We start from the raw sequence: 23,346 nt of genomic DNA, 5'->3' as shown, positions 1-23,346 counted from the left end.
AGTGCTAATGGGTTGATCATTTCAGCGACGTGGCCGAGGAGGTAGAGTGCAACCTGGAGTTTGTTTATGGAGTGCTAATGGCTTATTGCAGGTATTACCAAGTTACCATGTACTGGGTTGCTCTGTTTTTCTTCTTATAAAGTAATATTCAACGAGTATATGGCTTATTGCAGGTTTTACCGTGCACTGGGCTAGGTTCTGCCATCGTCCAACAAAGCAGTGGTGTATACAATTGTTCTCCTGAAACCCAGGGCTATCATGTAAGTTTCTCTTCTAACATTGCCCGTTTATATGTCTGTTTATTTGTCGTCTTTTTTGGTCGAATCGTGTTACATAGGAAAACTTTGGTCGAATTATAGGTCGAAATGTCTCGATTCACGATTATACCAGATGAGTTCTGGTTAGGTATTAAGGTGTAACATAGTATATGATCAAAGGTCATCCAAATTTTTTTCCCCCAGCGTTTGTTACTTTAATTAACTGAATATTTAGTCTTTCTGTCATACTTAGGATTGGGCTCGGTCAACTAACCTGGAAAGACATTTTTTTTTGTAGTTCAAGTTTATCTAAAAGTAAAGTGGGCTATCTATCAATTTGGGCCAGCTACAAAAACAATTAGTGGATAATTCAAATGAGGATTAATGCAGCAACTGGCTTGAAATCTGTTAAGCCCAACTCTCTCCGGAAATTTAAAAGAAAACCAAGTTTTTCCAGGTAACTATTTATTCCATTCATGTGTGTGTTAACCGTTAATTTGATCAATCTTTTTTTGGAATAGCATTTCTTGATTGAATATTCGCCTAAAATGTTAGTAGGTTAACTGATATTTCTCACATAATCCCTATACTAGGATTGTTAGAAACAGAATAACACCATTATAAATCTCCTGTACATAAGGAACACTACATGACACATCGAATTAGATAGATTGAGGTTGTTTTGCAACCATTTCTCTTAATTTTGCCTCCTTCAAACCAATGTAAAACATACAATTGTAAAGACCAACTGAAAGAAAAAACACTAGGAATTAACCAGTGTCATAACAGTTTTGGGGATTTCATTAACAAAAAAAACATAATTAACATCAACCGGAATACTAAACATAGAGTTTCAACCAAGTTCCACAATACATGTAATCAGAGTAGATCTAAATGTCAATTATTTCTAGACAGGAAACATCCCTGCAAAATACTTGAGTGTAGACTTTACTGTGATCGGGTGTGGCGTTTCTGGGTATCGCCATGCTCTCCTCACCAATAGATTTCTAGTTCCATGTTCGATGTCATATTCTGTCAACACAAGCTCTCTGTACCTGTAATTGACGAGTAACTCTCTTTCCTTTGAATTGTTCACCAACAAAAGTAGGTTATCATCGACGAATAGTATTGGATTTTCTCTGATGCTTCGACTCGCAAACCTGTAGTATTGCTCTAATATTCTGTTTCCACCGGCGTCTTCAATCAAGTGCCAAATTGCTGCGACATAACCAAATTCATTGTGTGTATGAGCGAGGAGTGCAACTTTTTCCTTGTGGGTTAGTAAATTGTGAACGGTATATATTGCACCTACTGGGATAGACACCTCGCTAAATGATTCATCTTCAATACTGTAACATAAAACAGACTTGGGTGTAGCATAGCTATCTCCTGTACCAGTTATCCAATACGCATGACCATTATTAAAAACAGAGTTAGGGTCAATTTTTTCTACACCAGGGAGACAATCAACGCAGTGAAACCATGTAGAACGCCTTGAACAATATCTAGAGAAAAAAACGTAGGCATCAGCTATGTCCCTTTTGCACATATGTATGATTGTGTATGCATCTGAGTTTGGTACATGACCGAAACCATATACTGGGAAATACGATCTACCGTGGTCCCTGTGGGGGTCGGAAATCTCTCTAGAGCATTGTGTTGTCGGATTCCATACCAAAAGTCTTGTATCGTCTTGTTCACGGGAGAACTTGAAACATATGTTCCCGTTTGACACTCCTACAATACGAAACCACCCATGGATGCCAACTCCGAAAGGTTGCTGAACATGCACCTCTTCTCCAGAAGCAGCATTCACTATATATAGTGAATCTGAACCCATTAACAGTAGTGAGTATCCAACATGAAACAAAACATGTTGATCTAACACTTTCTGCCTTCGCATGTGTTGTATGCATGTCTCTAGTTGGCGTAGCTGTCGGTGCCAGAATTTATTCAAGCACATACATCTCCCTACAGCTTTGGCACTACTTCGCAGGAAGATTTCTTGTAGCAGTTCATCCGGAATAATCGGCAAGGGAAGTTGGAATTTAGTCATTTTACTAGACGCGCATTTCGTAGTCTTGGTTTTTGGTTGTGTTTACTTTGTAGTTTTTGAATGGTTGAAGTCTGTTGCTCTCTTTTAAGTAATGAACCTAATTTAGTCTAACTTATTAATTGTGTGAGATGTTGCAACCAACGAGAATTGATGTGGCAGAATATTGTCTTTACCGGTTATCGTAACCTGTTTGAACTAGGTGTTGTGTACCATTAAATTTGTCTCGTCTACCAAAGTTTTTGCCTACCCTAGTAAAAAAATTCCATTGGAATTCCAACATACTCCAATAAGCTTATCTTTGATTTTTTGTTTATTGAGTTTGAAATTAGAAGCAGCCGCAAATTTTCCCTTATTTTGTTAATATAGCCACTAATCTGTTTACTTGATTTCCAATATTGTTGGCCTTATCACAACATTACAACCCCTCATCCTAAAGAAATCCATGTTACTCCCAATTTAATCATTTCCGTAGATTCAACATAAAGTATTTCCAATACCTAATTAGGATGTTACCAGTTACCACTGCCACACCCTCATCCATGTAGCCACAGGTAAACAACAGTCAAGTTTTCCACATGAAAAAGTATTTGTTACCAAATTTTCTTACAAATAATGACTGGAATAAAAAAATACTTCTAATGGTAGACTTGTGTGAGACTTGATCAAAAATAAACCCATAGATGTATATACATTAACAAAATAACGAAGTCCAACACCATACTTTACATTCAGAAAATCAAACCTATTACACAGAATACTAATCGAAGATGTCCACAAAAGTAAACATGTACATATAGACATGGCTACCGAAATACTATTACAAAACATTAGTTCACCAATAAATCTTAAACAAATTAATTTGTCATCTTATGTCCTACGATGATGGTGTTATCTGGTTCACAGACGAGTGACAAACCCCAATTTGACGGTTTGTTTTGCATTGGATTTAGAGTATTTTGATAACCTTTTGTCACATTTAGCCTAGGAATTAGCATGATTTTGTTATCTCTCCCATATTTGTGCTTAAGTGTAAAAACATGCTTTCTAAGCCTTATTTTGATGAATTCTAGTTCTTCTTTGATTCCATAAGATGCCTTGATGTGTTTGCTAGTAATTCCAGGATTGAAATAGGCTAGGCATGGATCAAAGGAAGCAAGGAAGGAAGCATACAAGTGGAGAGAAGCATAAAAAGTCAAAGAAGCAAAGTCAGCCATGCACGCGCACGCGCACAAGGCGCTCGCGCGCACATTGCGAAACAGGCCAAGGACGCGCATGCGTACCATGCACGCACGCGCCGATGATAGCACATGACCTCATTAATGCAACACGTGCCTGGCGATTTGAGAGGGTTTCTGAACCCATTTTTTGGCGCCAAATTGCTAAGGGAAAGGAATAAAAGGATGAAGGATTAAGGGGAAGGCATGGGGAGAATGATCATCATCATTCCCAACCACTAATCACTTTTAGTTTTAATTTTAGTTTTGAGAGTTAGTTTCTAGAGAGAGAAGCTCTCACTTCTCTCTAGAATTAGGATTAGGTTTAGTTTAATAACCTTAGATCTAGATTTTAATTCATGCTTTCATCTCCTTCTACCTTTCAATTCCTTGTTGTTACATTCATTCTTCTTCTATTCTTTTGTTGTGATTTCCTTTATGTTGTTCTTATGTTTTGTTGTAGATCTACTTTTACTCCTTCTATTTTCTTGCAATTCAATTAGAGGTAATTCATAATAATTGTATTCCTTTTGATTGTTGTTGTTAATTCATTGCCATAATTGTTGTTAGATTCTATTTTTGTTATCAAATTACTTTGCTTTTCTTTTATGCCTTCTAAGTGTTTGATGAAATGCTTGGTTGGATTTTAGTATAGATTTTGTTCCTCTTGGCTAGGGTAGAGTAATTAGTGACACTTGAGTCATCTAATTCCTTTGTTGATTGATAATTGGAGAGATTGCTAATTGGTTTGGAATACACTAAATCTAGTCTTTCCTTGGGAGTTGGCTAGGACTTGTGGCTCAAGTCAATTCATCCACTTGACTTACCTTTAATTAGTAAGGGTTAACTAAGTGGTAGCAATGAACAATTCTCATCACCATTGAGAAGGATAACTAGGATAGGACTTCTAGTTCTCATATCTTGCCAAGAGCTTTTATAGTAGTTAGTTTATTTCCATTGCCATTTACTTTTCATGCCTCTCATCCAAAACCCCAAAATAACTCATAACCAATAACAAGACACTTTATTGTAATTCCTAGGGAGAACGACCCGAGGTCCAATACTTCGGTTTATAAATTTTAGGGGTTTGTACTAGTGACAAACAACTTTTTGTATGAAAGGATTATTGTTTGGTTTAGGAACTATACTTGCAACGAGAATTCATTTGTGAAATTCTAAACCATCAAAAATTCATTCGTCAAAATGGTGGAGTTGGCTAGGACTTGTGGCTCAAGTCAATTCATCCACTTGACTTACCTTTAATTAGTAAGGGTTAACTAAGTGGTAGCAATGAACAATTCTCATCACCATTGAGAAGGATAACTAGGATAGGACTTCTAGTTCTCATATCTTGCCAAGAGCTTTTATAGTAGTTAGTTTATTTCCATTGCCATTTACTTTTCATGCCTCTCATCCAAAACCCCAAAATAACTCATAACCAATAACAAGACACTTTATTGTAATTCCTAGGGAGAACGACCCGAGGTCCAATACTTCGGTTTATAAATTTTAGGGGTTTGTACTAGTGACAAACAACTTTTTGTATGAAAGGATTATTGTTTGGTTTAGGAACTATACTTGCAACGAGAATTCATTTGTGAAATTCTAAACCATCAAAAATCCATTCGTCAACGAGTTGCAAGAGTCAGATGGCGAATTTCTTCCATACCTCCTACTAGGTCCTGCGACTGCCCTCCTACTAGGTCCTGCCACTGCACCTCCCCCCTGTTGACGGCGGTTGAACCTGCAGTAATTTTGGAAATTTTATTATACAACAATGAATATAATAAAGTTTGTAGATTTACTTTCCTAAGTAAACAAGTTATTGTTACCTTGACTCGTGAGAACGCGGTGGTGAACCTTGTTGCCTCCGATGCTGCCGGCGTAATAACCTTTCGGTCTCAAACGCAGCCACCTGTTCATCCTTGTTGAAGTGTACGTTGCATCTGTCCGCCAGCCAGTGTTTGATTTGGTCCGGCAATACGTTGGAGGCATATATCTCATCAACGGCTCTGGGCATTTCTACCGAACGAGTATGGTCCCATGAAAGCATGTAGAAGATACCCCAACCTACGTAACTGAGTTCCAGAATAAGCCGTGGAGTTGGTCGATAGAGAGATCTTATCCTCCCCATGTCAGATGCTTTGATCCAGTACTTATCACCGTCTCTATTTGGGTGGATATGGAGACAGTTGTCTTATCTGTCTATGAAGTACAGATCACTGGTTGTGAAGAACGAAAAGTGCCATACAATATGCTGTGGAAACCTTACATCTTCCTATAGTCAGAGAAACAAAATTAGATGTTAAACAGATTTTGAAAAAAATTAGATAAAAAAACGTAAAGAGAAGTAGCGTCTGCGGCATCTGAAGTAAACTTACATCTGTTGGGAATAGGTTTAGGACGAAAGTCTGGTCAGGGCATCTTCTTACGTTCCTTAAGGCATTAACGTAACTAGCCACCACGAACCAAAAAATGAAAAGTCAGTATTGTTAAAAATAAGAAACCATGGAAGGACAGAACCGAAAGTTGAGAAGTAATCAATGTTAAAAAGAACCACCATATGAAGACAGATGGTCATGTGTGTGAAAAAAAAATTTGAACAAAAAGTAGATAATAGTTATATGCTTACCGGAATTCTGGCTCCATCTTTGTTTGCTAATATTATTGACTAGTTTGTGAAGTTGATAGGCGCGATGAGTGAATTAGGAAAGGGTTTAAAATGTTGGTAAATGATTTTTTTTAAGAAGTCAAGTTTTACTTTTAAAGAGGGTAAAACCAGAGGTCACACCGGTTGGATATGAAGTTGAAGGGATATCTTGAAGCCATCCATTAGGATTCAAACCTCATCACTAATCAAACCTTTTCGAAAATCTAAACTAAATAATAAATACACATAATAAACTCTATTTGAATTGTATTACTCTTGTTTTGGTAAAGGTAAATATAGTTTAATAACCATTCATTGGTATACGTATCACTAAATGAATAAACATAACGAAAGTTACACAAAATAAAATAAAAAAAATATAATAAGTTTGATATTGTGTTTATATTTAGGTAAATTATTGAAATCATGTTTACTGAATTGATTTACAAAATATAGGAAATCATTCAAACCTTTTTTAATTAACATAACAAAATGTGGTATTCCATTCAAAAATTAACATAAAGTAATTCAAATAACATAATCATAATTTTTACGACCAAGTAGCATTTTCTCAATCAGTAAGCGCAACACAAAACCTAATATCGAAAATTAACATAAAGTCCTTCAAATAACATAATCAGAATAACTTATTGCAAGCATTAAAGTATTAAAAGTCTATGCAATGGACACAACTATTTTAATGCCTTAGGTATAAATAACTCAGAGCATACTTCCTATCCCCTTAACCAATCGCTCTTCCTTTTTAGATATTTCGTTATAGTATTTCTTTACTGCCTCAAGGACTTCCTGGGATTTCAAATTGAACGGATTCATGACCAGATCAATAGCCAGCCGTAATCTAGTGCTTTCATTTACCTCAGAGAAAAACAAAAAAATTCAGACGCATAAGTTAGATTAAAATTGAGATAATATTTGAAACCATGAAACTAATTTTATTTTATAATTACCTTAATATTGTAGTTACTCCTCCATTGGCACTCCCTCATCCAGGTTGTGACCCAAGCTCCACAATCATTCCTTGTATATTTAAAAAAAGTTTATCAACAGTCTATAACCAACTTAATTTCTAAGGGTACATTATCATAGCAGACGGAATGGTACTGTAAAAAATATTATCTTCCGTAACTAAGGCTGGCCAGAAAAGCAATGTATAGCACTATAACAACGTCAATAAATATGTTAGCGGTCTCTTTTAGTTGTGCAGAAGGAAAATTTATTCATCACACGTTAGCAAATTCATTCATGTATCTTAGTAATTCAGGATTCAACAATCAATAATAACTTATGAGGTTTCTTACGAGTCATCGTTTTGCTCACCAATTTCTGCAGGGTGTATTATAGGATACTCCAAAATTACTGGTCTGTGTGTTGTTTGGTTAGCATAGAAGGTCGAGTCATCAAGCATCTCCTCAATAAAAAGTGCCTGTAATCAAAGTAAAATTTATTTCAGTTGTCAACTCTGGTGTCTGTTCAAACAATTTAGAATTTATTTCCGCCTATTAGAAATTTTGAAACACTACCATTTGCTTCGCACAACGACGGTGCCTGGTTCTGCTTGAGACGCATGGTTTAGAATCCAGTAATATTAGGTGTCTTTTTTCAATGTCAATTACAAGCAGGTACCAGTGCATGTTATCCTCATTCATTGGAACAAAAATCTAACAAAAATATAAACAAATAAATTATATTGGAATAAGCATTTTTTACTTACATTATCATATATTACGAGAATTAAATTAGAAAGTTACCTTGCATAACGATTCAAACTCTCCCATGTATTCCTCAGCGTAATAGCGTTTCAAAGTCTTTGGGGAGTGAGTCCAATTAAGGGCAAATTGCTGAAATTTGATTTTTCGTAAATATGTATAAGATCAATGGAGGCCAGGAGATGGAGATTCTCTTAATGGTTTTCACTCACCGAAAATGTAGTGGGTAAAAACCACAAGCAGGGAAAACCGGTATCCTTGCATGCATCACACATGAGCATGCTTGATGTGAGGTTTATGATCTGCTTCATCGTTCGTTGATTGACGGCCAATAAGAAAAAATATAAACATATATTCCCTTGTTAAAATTATTTTATATGTTAGGAATTTCATTTACGAAATTAACGAATGCTAATGACCGAAAAATTCATACCTCGTCCACCAATGGTTTGTTTGGCAGTAGAGTATACATGACTCTCCTATTAGCGTGCCACAAGTTTGTCTGTGAGATTATCTCCGAATTCAACTCTTCATCCTCCAGATCTGAACCAAAGACGTAGGTTACGACTGAAACTTCGTCCTTGCACAGTGCCATATCAGTTGGGGGACGGAACAGAACAGGCTTCCACTGATACAATGAAAACTAAGCCGTTAGTTATTAATAGTTAATTAGAACAACAAATCTTTAACACTTACTTAACATGATATAACCCACCGCAGGTATCTTTGCGGTTTCCTTCGCTAGTGGCAATTTTCTATCAGCTGGGTTGAAGTAGCTAACATATACAGCCTTGTCTAAGCTACTCGTTATAACTGGTTCTGTAGCTGTCTTCTTTCCAGTACCATCATCGCTGAACAAACTTCGGCGAATAACATAATCATCTGGCGGTGTCTGTTCACACTTCGGAGACATTGAACAACACTTTGTAGCCATATGCGATATTGAATCCGCGGCTTGATGAATGATGGACATGTTGGATCTAATCTTCTTGGAGGAATCCAGATTCCTCTCAAGAGTACCGGATGGCATGCTGAATCCGCTCATGATCACAGGCATTACTGTAGGGTTGAAGTTATCAGGCGGACCATTCCGAAGATTAATCGTTTGTGGCATAGTTCCAAACACAGGATAACACGTCTTGGTCTGGGAAGCAATCAGGTTTGAAAGTGTATTCATCATCGTCGACATTTGCGTTACCACTTCTTTTAGGGAAGGTTCTACGACTGTAGTTTTACCGAAGTCGTCGCCTATCTCTTTGCTGGCTCCACCGTTAAAATTTACATGTAGTCGCTGGTCATGCATGGTGCTTCCTCGGAGACTATGAGAAACAAAACTTAAAAATATGAATACTTTATATTCGGAATCGTTTTATAAGGACATCACTAGTTTGTCGAAATGTAATTTAATTCTAACCTTGATGACAGTTCTATCACTTCCTTGTCGACCACTTTTCTTGAGATTTTTCTACTTTGTTCCTTTTTGGCTTCGTCGTCTCCCTTTTCTATTTTTTGTGTTGAGCGTCGCTTTCCTCTGGCAGCCATTGGGTGTTTTAGCGGTCTAATTTTTTTATTAAAAAAAAATATGAAAAATACTGCAACATGTACAGTTAATGAGTTGCACTCCACTAGCAAGCACAATTTCTTAAAAGAATAACAAACATGGTAGGTTGTCCCTACTATTCAAAGGAGTTTTGACAGCTGATTGATATTTGGCTGTAGACCTCTAATATATGAGGTAGTTTACGTATCCAGTTTACATTCCTAAAGTTTTGCAAAAAAATAATTTACATAAAACTCTTTTTCCTGATTGGTAAAAGATAAGGCTCCAACAATTTTTTTTTTAAATTATTTTTGTTGAGTCGAGGTATCCATCTGTTGAATCTATTTGAAGTTATTCAGCTCAATACATTAGTTTATTTACGTTGATGTAGTCAAAGCTAATAAAAATTTTCTGGTAACCGTCTATTTTTTTCCTTTAACCAATCGGTTACTGGAAGATTTGTTTTAATTTTCGTAATGAATGCTTGTCTCCATTAAGTTGCTCATAAAGTAATATGCTCATATAACATAATTGTGTTTGTTGTTATCTCTTATTATCACACACCCGGTCAAAGATTTAGTCCACAACAAAGTTTAATGCGATGGCTAAACACTCGAAAAGGTTAGCATGAAAATAATACACGTATTAAAGTAATTTATGTTTGGTAATTTTTGTATCAAAATTGATTATAGTAAAATAAATATTATTTGGCTTATACTATTTAAAATCACTTTTAGATAAAAAATTACTAAAATAGACCTCAACTTAAATAATTTTTTTATATTATCCTATCATTTTAATTTAGATATTTAAATAGATCTTATTAGTTAATTTTATAATAAAATTAATATTTACTTACTAAAATAAAAATAACATATAAAAATAGTTGCTTCTTGTAAACATTGGTTTTGGTAGCAAAATCACTTCTGCGTTCATAGAAAAAAAGTTTGCCAAACCAAAAGTTGAAACTTTCAAGAAGTCTAAACGTGCTTCTTCTCTTCCAACGAATTTTCCAAACACACCCTTTGTGTGTGTTTGGATTACAGTTTGCAAACGGGAGTTGCATAAAATTGATTTTCCAAACTTGATTTTGATTAAAAGTAAGTTTGTGTAAAAGTGATTTATGTTTGGTAATTTTTGTATCAAAATGGATTATAGTAAAATTTTGGGTGTGTTTGGGAAACCCGTTGGAAGGGAAGAAGCACGTTCAAATTTCTTGAAGGCTTTAACTTTTGGTTTGGTAAATTTTTTTCTCTTAAACGCAGAAGTGATTTTGCTCCCAAAACCACGTTTAGAAGAAGCAACTATTTTTAGCTTCTACATTTTTTTAATGGGCTTTTGGCCATAGATACTAACAATTTATTTACCTTTTACCAACTTTATCCTTTATACATGTTATTGTATTATTTATAAAATTCTTGTTATTTCTATTTATATGAGCTCTATTTTTCTATTATTTATTTTTTTTATTTTTTCAACTGTTTGTTTGACATTATACACTTTTATAATTGTGATTTTTGTGTATTATGTTTGTTATTATTTTTTATAATATGATTTATTGATTCTATTAAATAAAGTAAATTAAATAAAAAATTAACTGTAAATAATAATAATAGTAAAAAATTATAACATACTAAAAATACTTAAAATATATTATATAAAAAGATCATCAAAAACTTTTAGATTTGTTTCAATCACTATAAAGTAAATATTTAATTTTTTTTATTATTTTCAGTACTCTCTTTTATAATTGTAATTCTCGTATACTATGTTTTAGTGTAATTTTTATAATATAGATTATGATTCTATTAAAAAAGATAAATTAAATAAAAAATTAATCATAGATAATAATAAAATTATAAACGTTGGATTCTAAATTAATATTAAGAATAAGATTATTGAGAGTACTAGAATAAGAGTACGATGTAAAAAATTACTAAAGTAACATTTAATACTTAAAAAATGTAACATATTTGATTAAATATTCTTTTATATATATATAATTTATATTTTTTTATTTTTATTTAAAAATATATTTTGTCTATTTTTATATGTTATTTTTATTTTAGTAAGTAAATATTAATTTTATTATAAAATTAACTAATAAGATCCATTTAAATATTTAAATTAAAATAATAGGATAATATAAAAAAAAATTTTAAGTTGATGTCCATTTTAGTAATTTTTTATCTAAAAGTGATTTTGAATGGTATAAGACAAACAACATTATATTTATCTTTGTGAACGCAGGATTGATTATGCCTCTGAAACCACGTTTAGAGTGAATGAATTCGTTGCGTACGGGCTAGGGTTCACGGACTGCTTTCAAAGTGAAACTTTCAAGAAGCTCAAACGTGCTTCTCTCCTCCCCAACGTGTTTGCCAAACACACCCTAAACCGTACACATTGAACCGTGCGCATTGAACTAGAAACCGACAAACAATAAATAATATACACGAAACCGTTCATTAAAAGACCAACCGATCAAACCGTAAACCCTAAACCGCAAACATTGAGCCGAAAACCGCCAAACGATAAAACATCGGCACAAAACCATTCACTATAAGACCTAACGATCAAACCGTGAACCCTAAACCGTACACATCGAACGGGAAACTGCCAAACAATAAACCATGGGCACGAAGACCATTCACTCTGAGACTTAGTCACTAGACCGTACACATTGTACTGTACGCATTGAACCGAAAACCGGCAAACCGTAAACCATATGCACGAAGCCATTCACCATAAGACCTAACTACCAAACCGCGAACCTAAACCGTACACATTGAACCAGAAACTGCCAAACAATAAACCGTTGGCACGAAACCATTCACTCTAAGACCTAGTCACTAAATCGTACACGTTGAACCGTGCGCATTGAACTGGAAACCGGCAAACAATAAACAATATACACGAAGCCGTTCACTAAAAGACCCAGCGATCAAACCGTGAACCCTAAACCGTAAATATTGAACCGGAAACTGCCAAACGATAAACCATAGGCACAGAACCATTCACTATAAGACCTAACGACCAAACCGTGAACCCTAAACCGTACACATCGAACGGGAAACCGCCAAACAATAAACCATGGCCACGAAACCATTCACCATAAGACCTAACGACCAAACCGTGAACCTAAACCGTACACATTGAACCAGAAACCGCCAAACAATAAACCATTGGCACGAAACCATTCACTCTAAGACCTAGTCACTAAACCGTACACGTTGAACCGTGCGCATTGAACCGAAAACCGGCAAACAATAAACAATATACACGAAGCCGTTCACTAAAAGACCCAGCCATCAAACCGTGAACCCTAAACCGTAAACATTGAAGCGGAAACCGCCAAACGATAAACCATAGGCACAGAACCATTCACCATAAGACCTAACAACCAAACCGTGAACCTAAACCGTACACATTGAACCAGAAACCGCCAAACAATAAACCATTGGCACGAAACCATTCACTCTAAGACCTAGTCACTAAACCGTACACGTTGAACTGTGCGCATTGAACCAATAACCGGTAAACAATAAACAATATACACAAAACCGTTCACTAAAAGACGTAGCGATCAAATTGTGAACCCTAAACCGTAAACATTGAACCAGAAACCGCCAAACGATAAACCATGGGCACAGAACCATTCACTATAAGACCTAACGACCAAACTGTGAACCCTAAACCATACACATCGAACGGGAAACCGCCAAACAATAAACCATGGCCACGAAACCATTCACCATAAGACCTAACGACTAAATCGTGAACCTAAACCGTACACATTGAACCAGAAACCGCCAAACAATAAACCATTGGCACGAAACCATTCACTCTAAGACCTAGTCACTAAACCGTACACGTTGAATCGTGCGCATTGAACCGAAAACTGGCAAACAATAAACAATATAAATGAAGCCGTTCACTAAAAGACCCAGCGATCAAACCGTGAACCCTAAACCGTAAACATTAAACCGGAAACCGCCAAACGATAAACCATAGGCACAGAACCATTCACCATAAGACCTAACGACCAAACCGTGAACCTAAACCGTACACATTGAACCAAAAACCGCCAAACAATAAACCATTGGCACGAAACCATTCACTCTAAGACCTAGTCACTAAACCGTACACGTTGAACCGTGCGCATTGAACCGAAAACCGGCAAACAATAAACAATATACACGAAACCGTTCACTAAAAGACGTAGCGATCAAACTATGAACCCTAAACCGTAAACATTGAATCGAAAACCGCCAAACGATAAACCATGGGCACAGAACCATTCACTATAAGACCTAACGACCAAACTGTGAACCCTAAACTGTACACATCGAACGGGAAACCGCCAAACAATAAACCATGGCCACGAAACCATTCACCATAAGACCTAACTACCAAACCACGAACCTAAACCGTACACATTGAACCAGAAACCGCAAAACAATAAACCGTTGGCAGGAAACCATTCACTCTAAGACCTAGTCACTAAACCGTACACGTTGAACCGTGCACATTGAACCGGAAACCGGCAAACAATAAACAATATACACGAAGCCGTTCACTAAAAGACCCAACGATCAAACCGTGAATCCTAAACCGTAAACATTGAACCGGAAACCGCCAAACGATAAACCATAGGCACAGAACCATTCACCATAAGACCTAACGACCAAACCGTGAACCTAAACCGTACACATTGAACCAGAAACTGCCAAACAATAAACCATTGGCACGAAACCATTCACTCTAAGACCTAGTCACTAAACCGTACATGTTGAACCGTGCGCATTGAACCGAAATCGGCAAACAATAAACAATATACACGAAACCGTTCACTAAAAGACATAGCGATCAAACTGTGAACCCTAAACCGTAAACATTGAACCGAAAACCGCCAAACGATAAACCATGGGCACAGAACCATTCACTGTAAGACCTAACGACCAAACCGTGAACCCTAAACTGTACACATCAAACGGGAAACCGCCAAACAATAAACCCTGGCCACGAAACCATTCACCATAAGACCTAACTACCAAACCGCGAACCCTAAACCGTACACATTGAACCAGAAACCGCCAAACAATAAACCGTTAGCACGAAACCATTCACTCTAAGATCTAGTCACTAAACCGTACACATTGGACCGTGCACATTGAACCGAAAACCCGTAAACAATAAACAATATACACGAAGCCGTTCACTAAAAGACCCAACGATCAAACCGTGAATCCTAAACCGTAAACATTGAACCAGAAACCGCCGATTTAGTTTAAAGTTGCTTATGCTAAATAACCTGGTATGATTCATAAAATATGGCGAGGTTTACCCAATTTAATTTCAATTTCGCCTTATTAGATAAAGTTATCGCATGTTCTTTTTCAAGAAGAAACTATAAACCGCACCTAGTGGTATCCATAAAACCATATACATGTATACAACGTAATTAAGGCCATTAAATAATATTCCAATTAGGTAGGTGATGGTTAGTCTAGGACTACGAGCAAGAACATGGTGCAATAAAGTGGAGACCATGCTGCATGACTACAAGAAGGAGGCAATGAGTTGGTGGTCTAAGCATAAAAAACTACAACTACAAACTATATGCTTACAAATTATACCCCATACAACATGGATACTAGAAGGAAGCCCTCAACCATGGCAATCGAATGTTTGGAAATGTTCCATGGAATCGATCGAACTGCATTCAGGATGCTAACGCAAGTCCTTCACCGTGAAGTTAAACAGTCCCTGATGGTCATGGCATTTCTACTGTCAATGGAGACCATGAGACTGAATGGTATTGTGCAAACAGCCATAAAAAATGAAGGCTGGTTTATGAACAGTCTTGCCGAGGAATGTGTCATCTGTTTGCAATGCCTACTATCTCAGGAGTTCTCTGGAGTTGTGGAGAAATCCAGAAAACTCGAAACCCTCGGACACGTGCTGAAAAATGAGCTCACCTTATACCAGGTTCATAGGATGAGATCCGTCCTCCTAACGCTAATTCCCGATACCCTATCAAACATTTGCTCTAGAATTCTAGGCGACATAACAATGGATGCTGTGTGGTTGGAATATCAGAGGAATCCTAAAGAACTATTGGGTTTCAACACACAAGACCAGTGCCTATCGGTTGCACCAGAGGCATTGAATAGACATAACAATGGCCGAGGATTGCATATGCAACAAGGAGGAAGGCAAACTGAGCAAGATAAGGGAAAGCAGAAGTACGTCTGCAAGGAGCTGGATGACGCGGAACGTCCAAAGACACTGACCGTATGCTTCGGTCGAGAGTCCATGCCCATTGCAGATGGCATTGCTGAGTTTTTCTGCAACTTGTTTGGTCATGTGGTTCAAAAGGTGACAGTCATGCCTCGGAGGGACAAAGACTCGGGTGATTTTGCTTTTGTTCTTTTCAACGACGCATCAATCCCGCGCATTATCATGGGGGACAAAAATGTCGTTCAACATACCATACAAGGCATGAAAAGTTGGATCAGATGGTGGACAGGAACACATTATCGCTGTGTGAATTAGTCATACAATAGACGATAAAGGTTAGTGTCGTTTTTTCAGAATAATCTAGTTACAACAGAATCTTTACTTGTTAAGGGAACTGAAATATACGTTATATGCTCATTTTTTAATATCCAAGTTAAATTATCTTTCCATGTTACTTGATTTTGTTGATAGAATCTTGATCAATTCGGTTCTTTATTCGGCTGTGGTCATGAAGTTTAAATTGGAATAACAAACCCTATGACCATTAATTTAGTTAATGTCGTTTGGAGTCCTTCACCATCCACCTCCCAAACATAAGATATTATTATGTACTTGAACTTGTTGGGACTAACGTAAGAGACATACCAGGAATGTTTTTTGGAAATATATTACTTGAATATCACCTTTTTTAGTTGGCCATTTTAAAATCGGACTGGTGTATGTGGCAGACACTTTGTGTATAAGTTTTAATTTTTTTTGTTGGCCCTAAAGCTGTTGTTAGGAAAAAAATCTTTCTAAAACGTAAAGGATTATACACTATGACCAAAAATTCCGAATGACATTTAAGTGGGCTAGTGACAATGTACTTGTTTTGGAAATCTAGTACGTTTTTTTTTTTCTTAACTTTTTTAAAACCCAAAACCGGGAGAGTGCTCCAATTAACAAATAACAAAGAGAAGAAATCAAATAAACCCAGCATTCTTGAGGGAATACAATATTGTGACAATGAATTTGTTATGGCCACAAACAAATCTTAAACAAGAAGAATAGCTAAACCTCTAAAATTATTTTCATGGTAAAACTGATTGTTTTCCCACATGCTATTGTCCTCATATATGATATGTGCAAACAGTATCATTTGCATTCAGTAGCATTGTATTTGCATGCAGTAGCAGTCACTATCTGGTCGATACACTGCTGATAACTAAACGTAGTCGCAATAAAATAGACAGCAAGATATGGACCATAAATACAAACCATAGTATATCACAACTGGTCACCAAATGTCAAACACATTACATCACATACAAAATAACACATTCAGAATAACATTTTGATTAATTACACTACACAGAAAAATTTATAGGTCTGCATAAATCTGTTAAGTTGACCCCTGGTTGACGGACGAGTCAGGAGAGGTCTCTGGTCGCTGTCGCTTACTAGGACCTGCCTCAGGCCCCCCACCATGTTGCCTCTTGTTTACACTGTAGTTGAGTTAAAAAAATTTAGGCATAAAACATGAAAACGTGAGAAATTAGACCAGAAAATAATGGTCCGATGTTACTAACCCTGACTGCTGAGTATCGAAATATTACTGTTGTTGGCTCCGGCTGTGATTCCTAAGGAACATCTCGGTCTGGTAGACTCTAAGTTGGGCTTCTTTGTTGAGGTAAGCACCGCACACCGAAGCTAAGCGTTGAATAATATGGTCAGGCAACACCTTCGCCGCATACAGTTCATCAACAACACACGGAGGTTCATCTTTCCGGTTAATGTCCCTGACGATCATGTAGAATACTCCCCAGCCAACGTACCTAAGCTCCACACTCAGCAAAGAACTTCGTCTGTACATGCACCGTATCCGACCTAAATCAGTTCCCTTTATCCAGAACCTATTACCATCTCTCTTGGGCGTGATGTGGAGGCAATTGTCTTGAGTGTCAACCAAATAAAGATCAGTGGTACTGTACCACTTGAAGAGATTCACGATATTAGGTGGGAATTCAACATCATCCTGTGACGGAACAAGACAACACCATGGCAACTTAGTTTTCCAAATATTTTTTAACAGAATCATAACAACGAAAGAAGGCAAAATTGTGGATATACGTACATCTGTTGCAAAGAGCCCGAAGACATAGAACTGGTTGTAAGATTGTTGAATGTTCCTTAATGCATTAACATACCTAACCAACATGTAGAAACAACAACAAATAAAACATAGGGGCCCGAAACCTAAAAGAAGAGAGTAGACAAATATTTTGTGACTCTTTATTTACTTATTCTATGCATGCAGTTATTTAAATATGCTCGATTTTATTCTTTACAGATACGGCTGCTATCAAAGGAGGTAGTAAAAATTGAAGAAGATACTTACCGGAATCCAGACTCCATTCTTGGTTAATTACTTCGACGATGGCTGTGGTTGAAGGGAGGGAGATGCCAAGGAAGTTTTCAGACGAAAAATAGTTGATTAATGAGTGTAACTTTTTTTCTTTTCAGTTATTTTGCTATGTTACTATGTTAGTTGAGAATTTATTAAACCTTTTAATGTAAAATTAATCAAAACGTCGAATCAGTGGTAGAGGGTACTTATTATTAGCCAACTCTGTGTTATCCCAATGTTTGGAAAACGTAAAATATCCTTTAATTCATTGATTATCAAAATGTTTTGGAAATGTGTCGTTTATAAATGTGCAAAGATTTTTTTAGTTTTATGTAGTTTAATAATTTTCATTGAAGAATTTAAATGTAAACAATAATAGTTATCAAAATGGGTAGTCACAGGCATTTTAAAAAAGAAAAAAAGATACCCAGTAATCAAATTATTTAAAAAATTGAATTTAAATTTAAAAATTTTAAATCGTTTGTTTCGAGTTTCTAGCGGTTTTATTTTAATCTAGCATTAAATAAGATAGTAACAATTGTTGTAGAAATTAATTTTCAATGGAAATAGTAGTAGTTACGTATAAACCGACTAATTAAATTAATTATTTTATTTAAGTCTTAAAATGTGTTCCAATAACTTTGCAAACATTAATGCGGTTAATAACAAACAATTAATAATTTCATTTTCCTAGGATTTCTTTTTTTTTTTTGGGAGGTAAATTAAATTTTATTTAGTTTTTCTTTGAAAACGAAATTTGATGGAGAGGGATTTACGGGGAGTTATTGGGATAGAACAGAATATTTGTTGGAGATTATCGAAAACCGCAAGGTTTAAGTAGCTAAATTACTCACTAAATTTTTTTTTTAAACGCCGCGTTTTTAACCCCTCATTTTTTACTATATATTTTCTTTTCATTCACAAGCGTGTAACATAAGTATCCTTCAGTAATCACTATTCACCTTCCATCTTCCTTCACAAAACACTTCGCATAGTAACCCCAACCTAACACAGAATTTGCTGCTGAAGGTATCAACTCCAACAGCTTCGTCTCGGAGAAAATGTCAAACAAGGTGAAACTCTATCCTAACTCTTCTCCTGATAGTGATCAGTTGTTAATCATCATCTGCATGTAGTGTGAATGTAATAAAAAATGTAATCGTTGTAAAATCAAAATAAGATAGTTAAGCATTTTTTAAATGAATGGGTGACTGATTTGGGTTTCTGATTTGTTCGTCTGAAAAGGATTTTATGCATTTAGGTTTGATTAAGATTGTTCTGTTAAAGATTCAATAGATCACCACAGTAAACCAGTTCAACAAAATATAGTTGCACTGTTTGTGGAAAAATTGAACCACTTTGTTTCCAATTCCAAAAACATTCATGTGTGTTGATTTTAAATCAAAAGATTCGACTGTATAAGGTTTTTTAAATGAACTCTGATTCTGTTCCTTTTTGAACTTGGCAACTGTGTGACACTTGCCATAGATGACGTCTTCGAAGGACAAGGGTAAGAGAGTTCAAGCGATTGATAACGGTACGACACAGAACTACAAGATGAGGTTTCTTAAGCCAGTAATAAGGCCTTCAATGTTCAAACTGGTAATTAACATCCGTTTCCTTAACACCTCTTAATTTTAAGGTTTTTGCAATGCTATCGATGTTTTGACAGAACTTGACCTATTTGTAACTGTCATTACCTATAACTCCCGATGAGCTACCAAACCGTACCCCCTACCTGGACCTGGTTGTGCCTGACGGAAGGAATAACCCCTGTAAGTGCTTCTGGACGCAACTCCAAAGTGGCAAAATTGCATTGTCTCGAGGCTGGGAGGAGTTCTATCAGATGTACAAAATCAATCTGGACTCCATGCTATATTTCACACACAAAGGAAACTCCAATTTCCAAGTTCGGATTTTTGATTTTGGTGGCATTGAGAATTCATACCAACTCCGTGATCCTGAAGAACCACCATATGTAAGGACTGGTAATTATGAAATTGCAAAGTGTATCAACATCCCTCCTTCAGCCAGTGCTAGAGCGGTTGCCGCAAAGGTCAAAAGCAAGTGGCCTTTTTTTGTGATGGACCTAACTGCTCGCATGATGTCGTCGCGATTGTTGGTAAGCGTTAAATTGTTGCAACAATTTGGTTGAAATATTGTTTTACTGAAGTAAGCATTAAATTAGCTAATACTAACTGAAATTTCTTGTGTTATAATCAGTCGAACATCCCTCATCTCAGTCACTTCACTGGTCAGAGGCATCCTATCATCCTCACACATGGCCACATACAGGTCGAAGCTACATATACAAGGTACAATAGAAAAAGGGATGGTAGCTTCGGCGTTATTTCTGGAGGATGGGAGAACTTTGCTTCATTGTGCAACTTCAAGCCAGGTGGTGTGGGGGTCTTCGAGGTGATATCAAAGGAGCCAGTGACGATCATCCAGGTTCGATGCAGATAGGATGCATAACGATGAGTGGCTGAAGGCGCTTAGCCCCTGTGTTTGACCTCTTTGTCATAATATATCATGCTAAGACTTTTCCCGTAGGTTTAGAAAGTATTATATGTTTCTTGTTTGTTGAACAATTACATTGACTTTTTTTGGGTGTTATTAAGTTGAAAACAACTTTTGGTATTAACTAAAACAGAATCGCATTCGCAAATATTATAGGTTTCTGCTCGTTTTTTAATTGACTTTTCCATTTTAACTTGATTGGACAAAAATTAGTTTTCCAAGTACAAATGGCAGAGTTGCCTTAATTTTTTTTCTGAAGTATAGCCAGGATAAATTGATTACTTTGTTGGCCTTTACAAAAAATAAAAAAAAAAATTGGCCCAATAGGTGAGGAAGACAACAAAATCTCATATTTTTGTAGGTGGAACTCTCTTTATATGTTGGGTTTTAAATTGACAATTTAAAGGGGGGATTTTTTTTAAAAATTGGTTTGGTTTGACCTTAAAATGTTTAAGAAAAAAAGTAAATCGAGAAAGATGAAAGCACCGGTAATGTTTGAATGAAGCCGTATGTCACCAGTTTTTTTTGTTTTTTTTTTAAGTTGGTTTAATGAAAAATGTTTTTCTTTTTGATACATGAACAGAATAGTAAAAACTTAATTCGGCCCAATCAATGAGTAAAATAGCCCAACCGTAGTTTCTTTTAATGACTCAAGGGTGGGTAATTTATTGTGGTTGGGCTTGGATCTCAGCTGGGCCACTGGTCTAGCGTGGAGTGTGTGCCTTTTTTTTTAATTTCTTAAGGGGGCAATTATATGGTTAAAGGATACAGATTGAATGGGATGTTGACAAGTGGCGATGATGGTGGATGCAGGGGACATGCTTGGCAGAGCTCTGCAAGCTTGCCTGCCAATTTGTTTATGGGGGAGCCGGCTGATGGAGTAAAGCTATGTGGTTCCAATGGGTGGTACGTGGGCTGGGTTATTGCGTTGTGTTTTTTGGTCTTGGTCTTCAGAGGTGGACTTGTTTAAGGTAGTTGGGCCAATGGGTGGTGTGGGCTTATTCACTTTGCAGTGGGGTCATGTGGTTTCATTTTGCAGGTCCAGAGCATAGATAAGAAGAGGTGGATCTGGAAGAGAAGAACGAGAACCACAAATTGCCGATCCTAATGAGATAAGACTTTATCCACATCCAAGATCACTCTATCCAACACCAAGCGAGGGTTCTACAAATGGGCAGATTGTCTTCAACCCCATCAACGCTCGTTCGGTTGAGGTTTTCCCTAATTCCACAAATCGTCACAATTAGTGGTAGTATCGTGGATGCCCTATATCGTCTCACATGATGACTTGTTTCTCGCTAAATCAAAGTGGCTCTATCGTCGATACGATGGTAAGTTCTTCTCGGTTTATGGAATAATTTGTGAAGTCGTTATATTAGGTTGTGTATTTGGACATGATTTTGTTGGAACATGGTTGTTAATGTATATAATTGATTGATGAATGACTTATTGAGTGTTTTATACCTGATGTGTCTGTCTGGGATTTCAGATTGTGTTCGGGAAGCAGTGTTCATTCCAATTGTTGCTGGGTGGACTTTTGTGATCCAAGATGCACGTTGGTCGATGAAATTGACAGCCATGTGGTTGCCGTCGCCGTTCGGATGCTGGAAACTGCAGTCACAGGTGAAGCCACTCAATAACCGAACCCAAAGCAGCCAACAAATCTGACTATGAAGGTAAGACAATGGCGTGATGGTTGTAATGTGAATAAAATTTTCAGAGTTACTTGGTTAGGTCTTTTAACACAATATTGTCGAAGGTACCAGCGGGTGACGGGAAAAAGGTTGACTGAGAAAAAATATAGATGCTCGTGTCTGTTTGAATGAAAGTTGGTATGGAGTTGTTGGTTTCTTAGCGCTAAGGCATGGGTATTTTGTTGTTTTTTTGTGCACTGGTAAATCCATGATGAATTCCTTGTGACCCTACTGAGTGAATAGATGATTGAATTTTCGAGGTTGATCCGTTTCCATCAGGAGCACCGGGATGTGGAAATGATTTTCCGTATCACTTCCTACTGTCATTATGAAAATTCAAACTTGACTATCATTCTTTGCATCAGTCAAAGTGGATCACAATTAATCGTATACGGATTGCATGTACTGAAAACCACAAAATATCCATGCTTTATCTTAAGAACTCAGGAGTGCATACAACTTCATTTAACCAACACTATCATCTACTTCCTCCGTCTGACTTTTATTCCGTCACCGTTGGTAGCTCCGACAAATTGGAGTGATACTTTCCACTTAGCGAACAAGAACTTCTGTAGTCGGCTTGACACACCTAAATTAAAGTTCGACAATGTCATCGGCTACAGACCTCGATAAATATTCAACTTGCGCCGTTATTTTTTGTCTTGGCGTTAAACTTCTAGAAATTTTCTTTTCATCCACGATAGCGGAAAGTTCTCCGAGTTCAGAAGAGGTAGAAATACATTAGCTTGCACGTCTTTTTCGCGAAGTCTAGAGTCTTCTTTTTTTGTGTCCGGATTGTTTGGTCATGCAGTAGATATTAAAGAACCGACTAATGAGGTGTCCATGTGATGTATTCTTTGGAATTTATATACTTATATTTAACACATAAGGCTGTTGTTGTCAGTGTATGTAGGGTAGAACACTGGGCCAAAGGAAATTGGATGAAGAACCTAGGAACCCAAAGGGCTAAAGGGTAAAGTAGCGAAGTTTCGTGGATCCTTTTTTTTCAGGTTTTACTGAATTAATTGATTTTTTTTATTCGTCTATTGTGTATAGTTG

The 23,346-nt window shown here is 36.6% G+C and overlaps 3 protein-coding genes across 3 annotated transcripts; 2 read left to right on the top strand and 1 right to left on the bottom strand.

Moving 5' to 3' along the window:
* Positions 1 to 1,164: 1,164 nt before the first annotated feature.
* Positions 1,165 to 2,313, bottom strand: LOC112742246 (F-box/kelch-repeat protein At3g06240-like). Its single transcript, XM_025791484.1, has one exon. It carries the CDS (start codon positions 2,311 to 2,313, stop codon positions 1,165 to 1,167), a length of 1,149 nt encoding a protein of 382 aa, XP_025647269.1.
* Positions 2,314 to 15,093: 12,780 nt separating this feature from the next.
* On the top strand, positions 15,094 to 16,002 carry LOC112742245 (uncharacterized). Its single transcript, XM_025791483.1, has one exon. It carries the CDS (start codon positions 15,094 to 15,096, stop codon positions 16,000 to 16,002), a length of 909 nt encoding a protein of 302 aa, XP_025647268.1.
* A 3,559-nt stretch (positions 16,003 to 19,561) lies between these two features.
* LOC140178478 (uncharacterized) lies at positions 19,562 to 20,539 on the top strand. Its single transcript, XM_072215569.1, has 3 exons — positions 19,562 to 19,675; positions 19,791 to 20,195; positions 20,297 to 20,539. Exons 1-3 carry the CDS (start codon positions 19,562 to 19,564, stop codon positions 20,537 to 20,539), a joined length of 762 nt encoding a protein of 253 aa, XP_072071670.1.
* The last annotated feature ends 2,807 nt before the right edge of the window (positions 20,540 to 23,346 follow it).

The sequence above is a fragment of the Arachis hypogaea genome, chromosome 14 (assembly GCF_003086295.3).
Source record: "Arachis hypogaea cultivar Tifrunner chromosome 14, arahy.Tifrunner.gnm2.J5K5, whole genome shotgun sequence".
Taxonomy (NCBI): Eukaryota; Viridiplantae; Streptophyta; class Magnoliopsida; order Fabales; family Fabaceae; genus Arachis; species Arachis hypogaea.
Note: the sequence above shows the minus strand (reverse complement) of the source record. Positions and strands in the feature narration are given on the sequence as shown.

Bases quoted from the DNA above. Each gene is read 5' to 3' on its own strand.
- LOC112742246 (XM_025791484.1), bottom strand. From the start codon at position 2,313: ATGACTAAATTCCAACTTCCCTTGCCGATTATTCCGGATGAACTGCTA.
- LOC112742245 (XM_025791483.1), top strand. From the start codon at position 15,094: ATGGATACTAGAAGGAAGCCCTCAACCATGGCAATCGAATGTTTGGAA.
- LOC140178478 (XM_072215569.1), top strand. From the start codon at position 19,562: ATGACGTCTTCGAAGGACAAGGGTAAGAGAGTTCAAGCGATTGATAAC. The intron at 19,676-19,790 runs GTAATTAACATC...ACTCCCGATGAG, and splicing joins GGCCTTCAATGTTCAAACTG to CTACCAAACCGTACCCCCTA. The intron at 20,196-20,296 runs GTAAGCGTTAAA...TGTTATAATCAG, and splicing joins TGATGTCGTCGCGATTGTTG to TCGAACATCCCTCATCTCAG.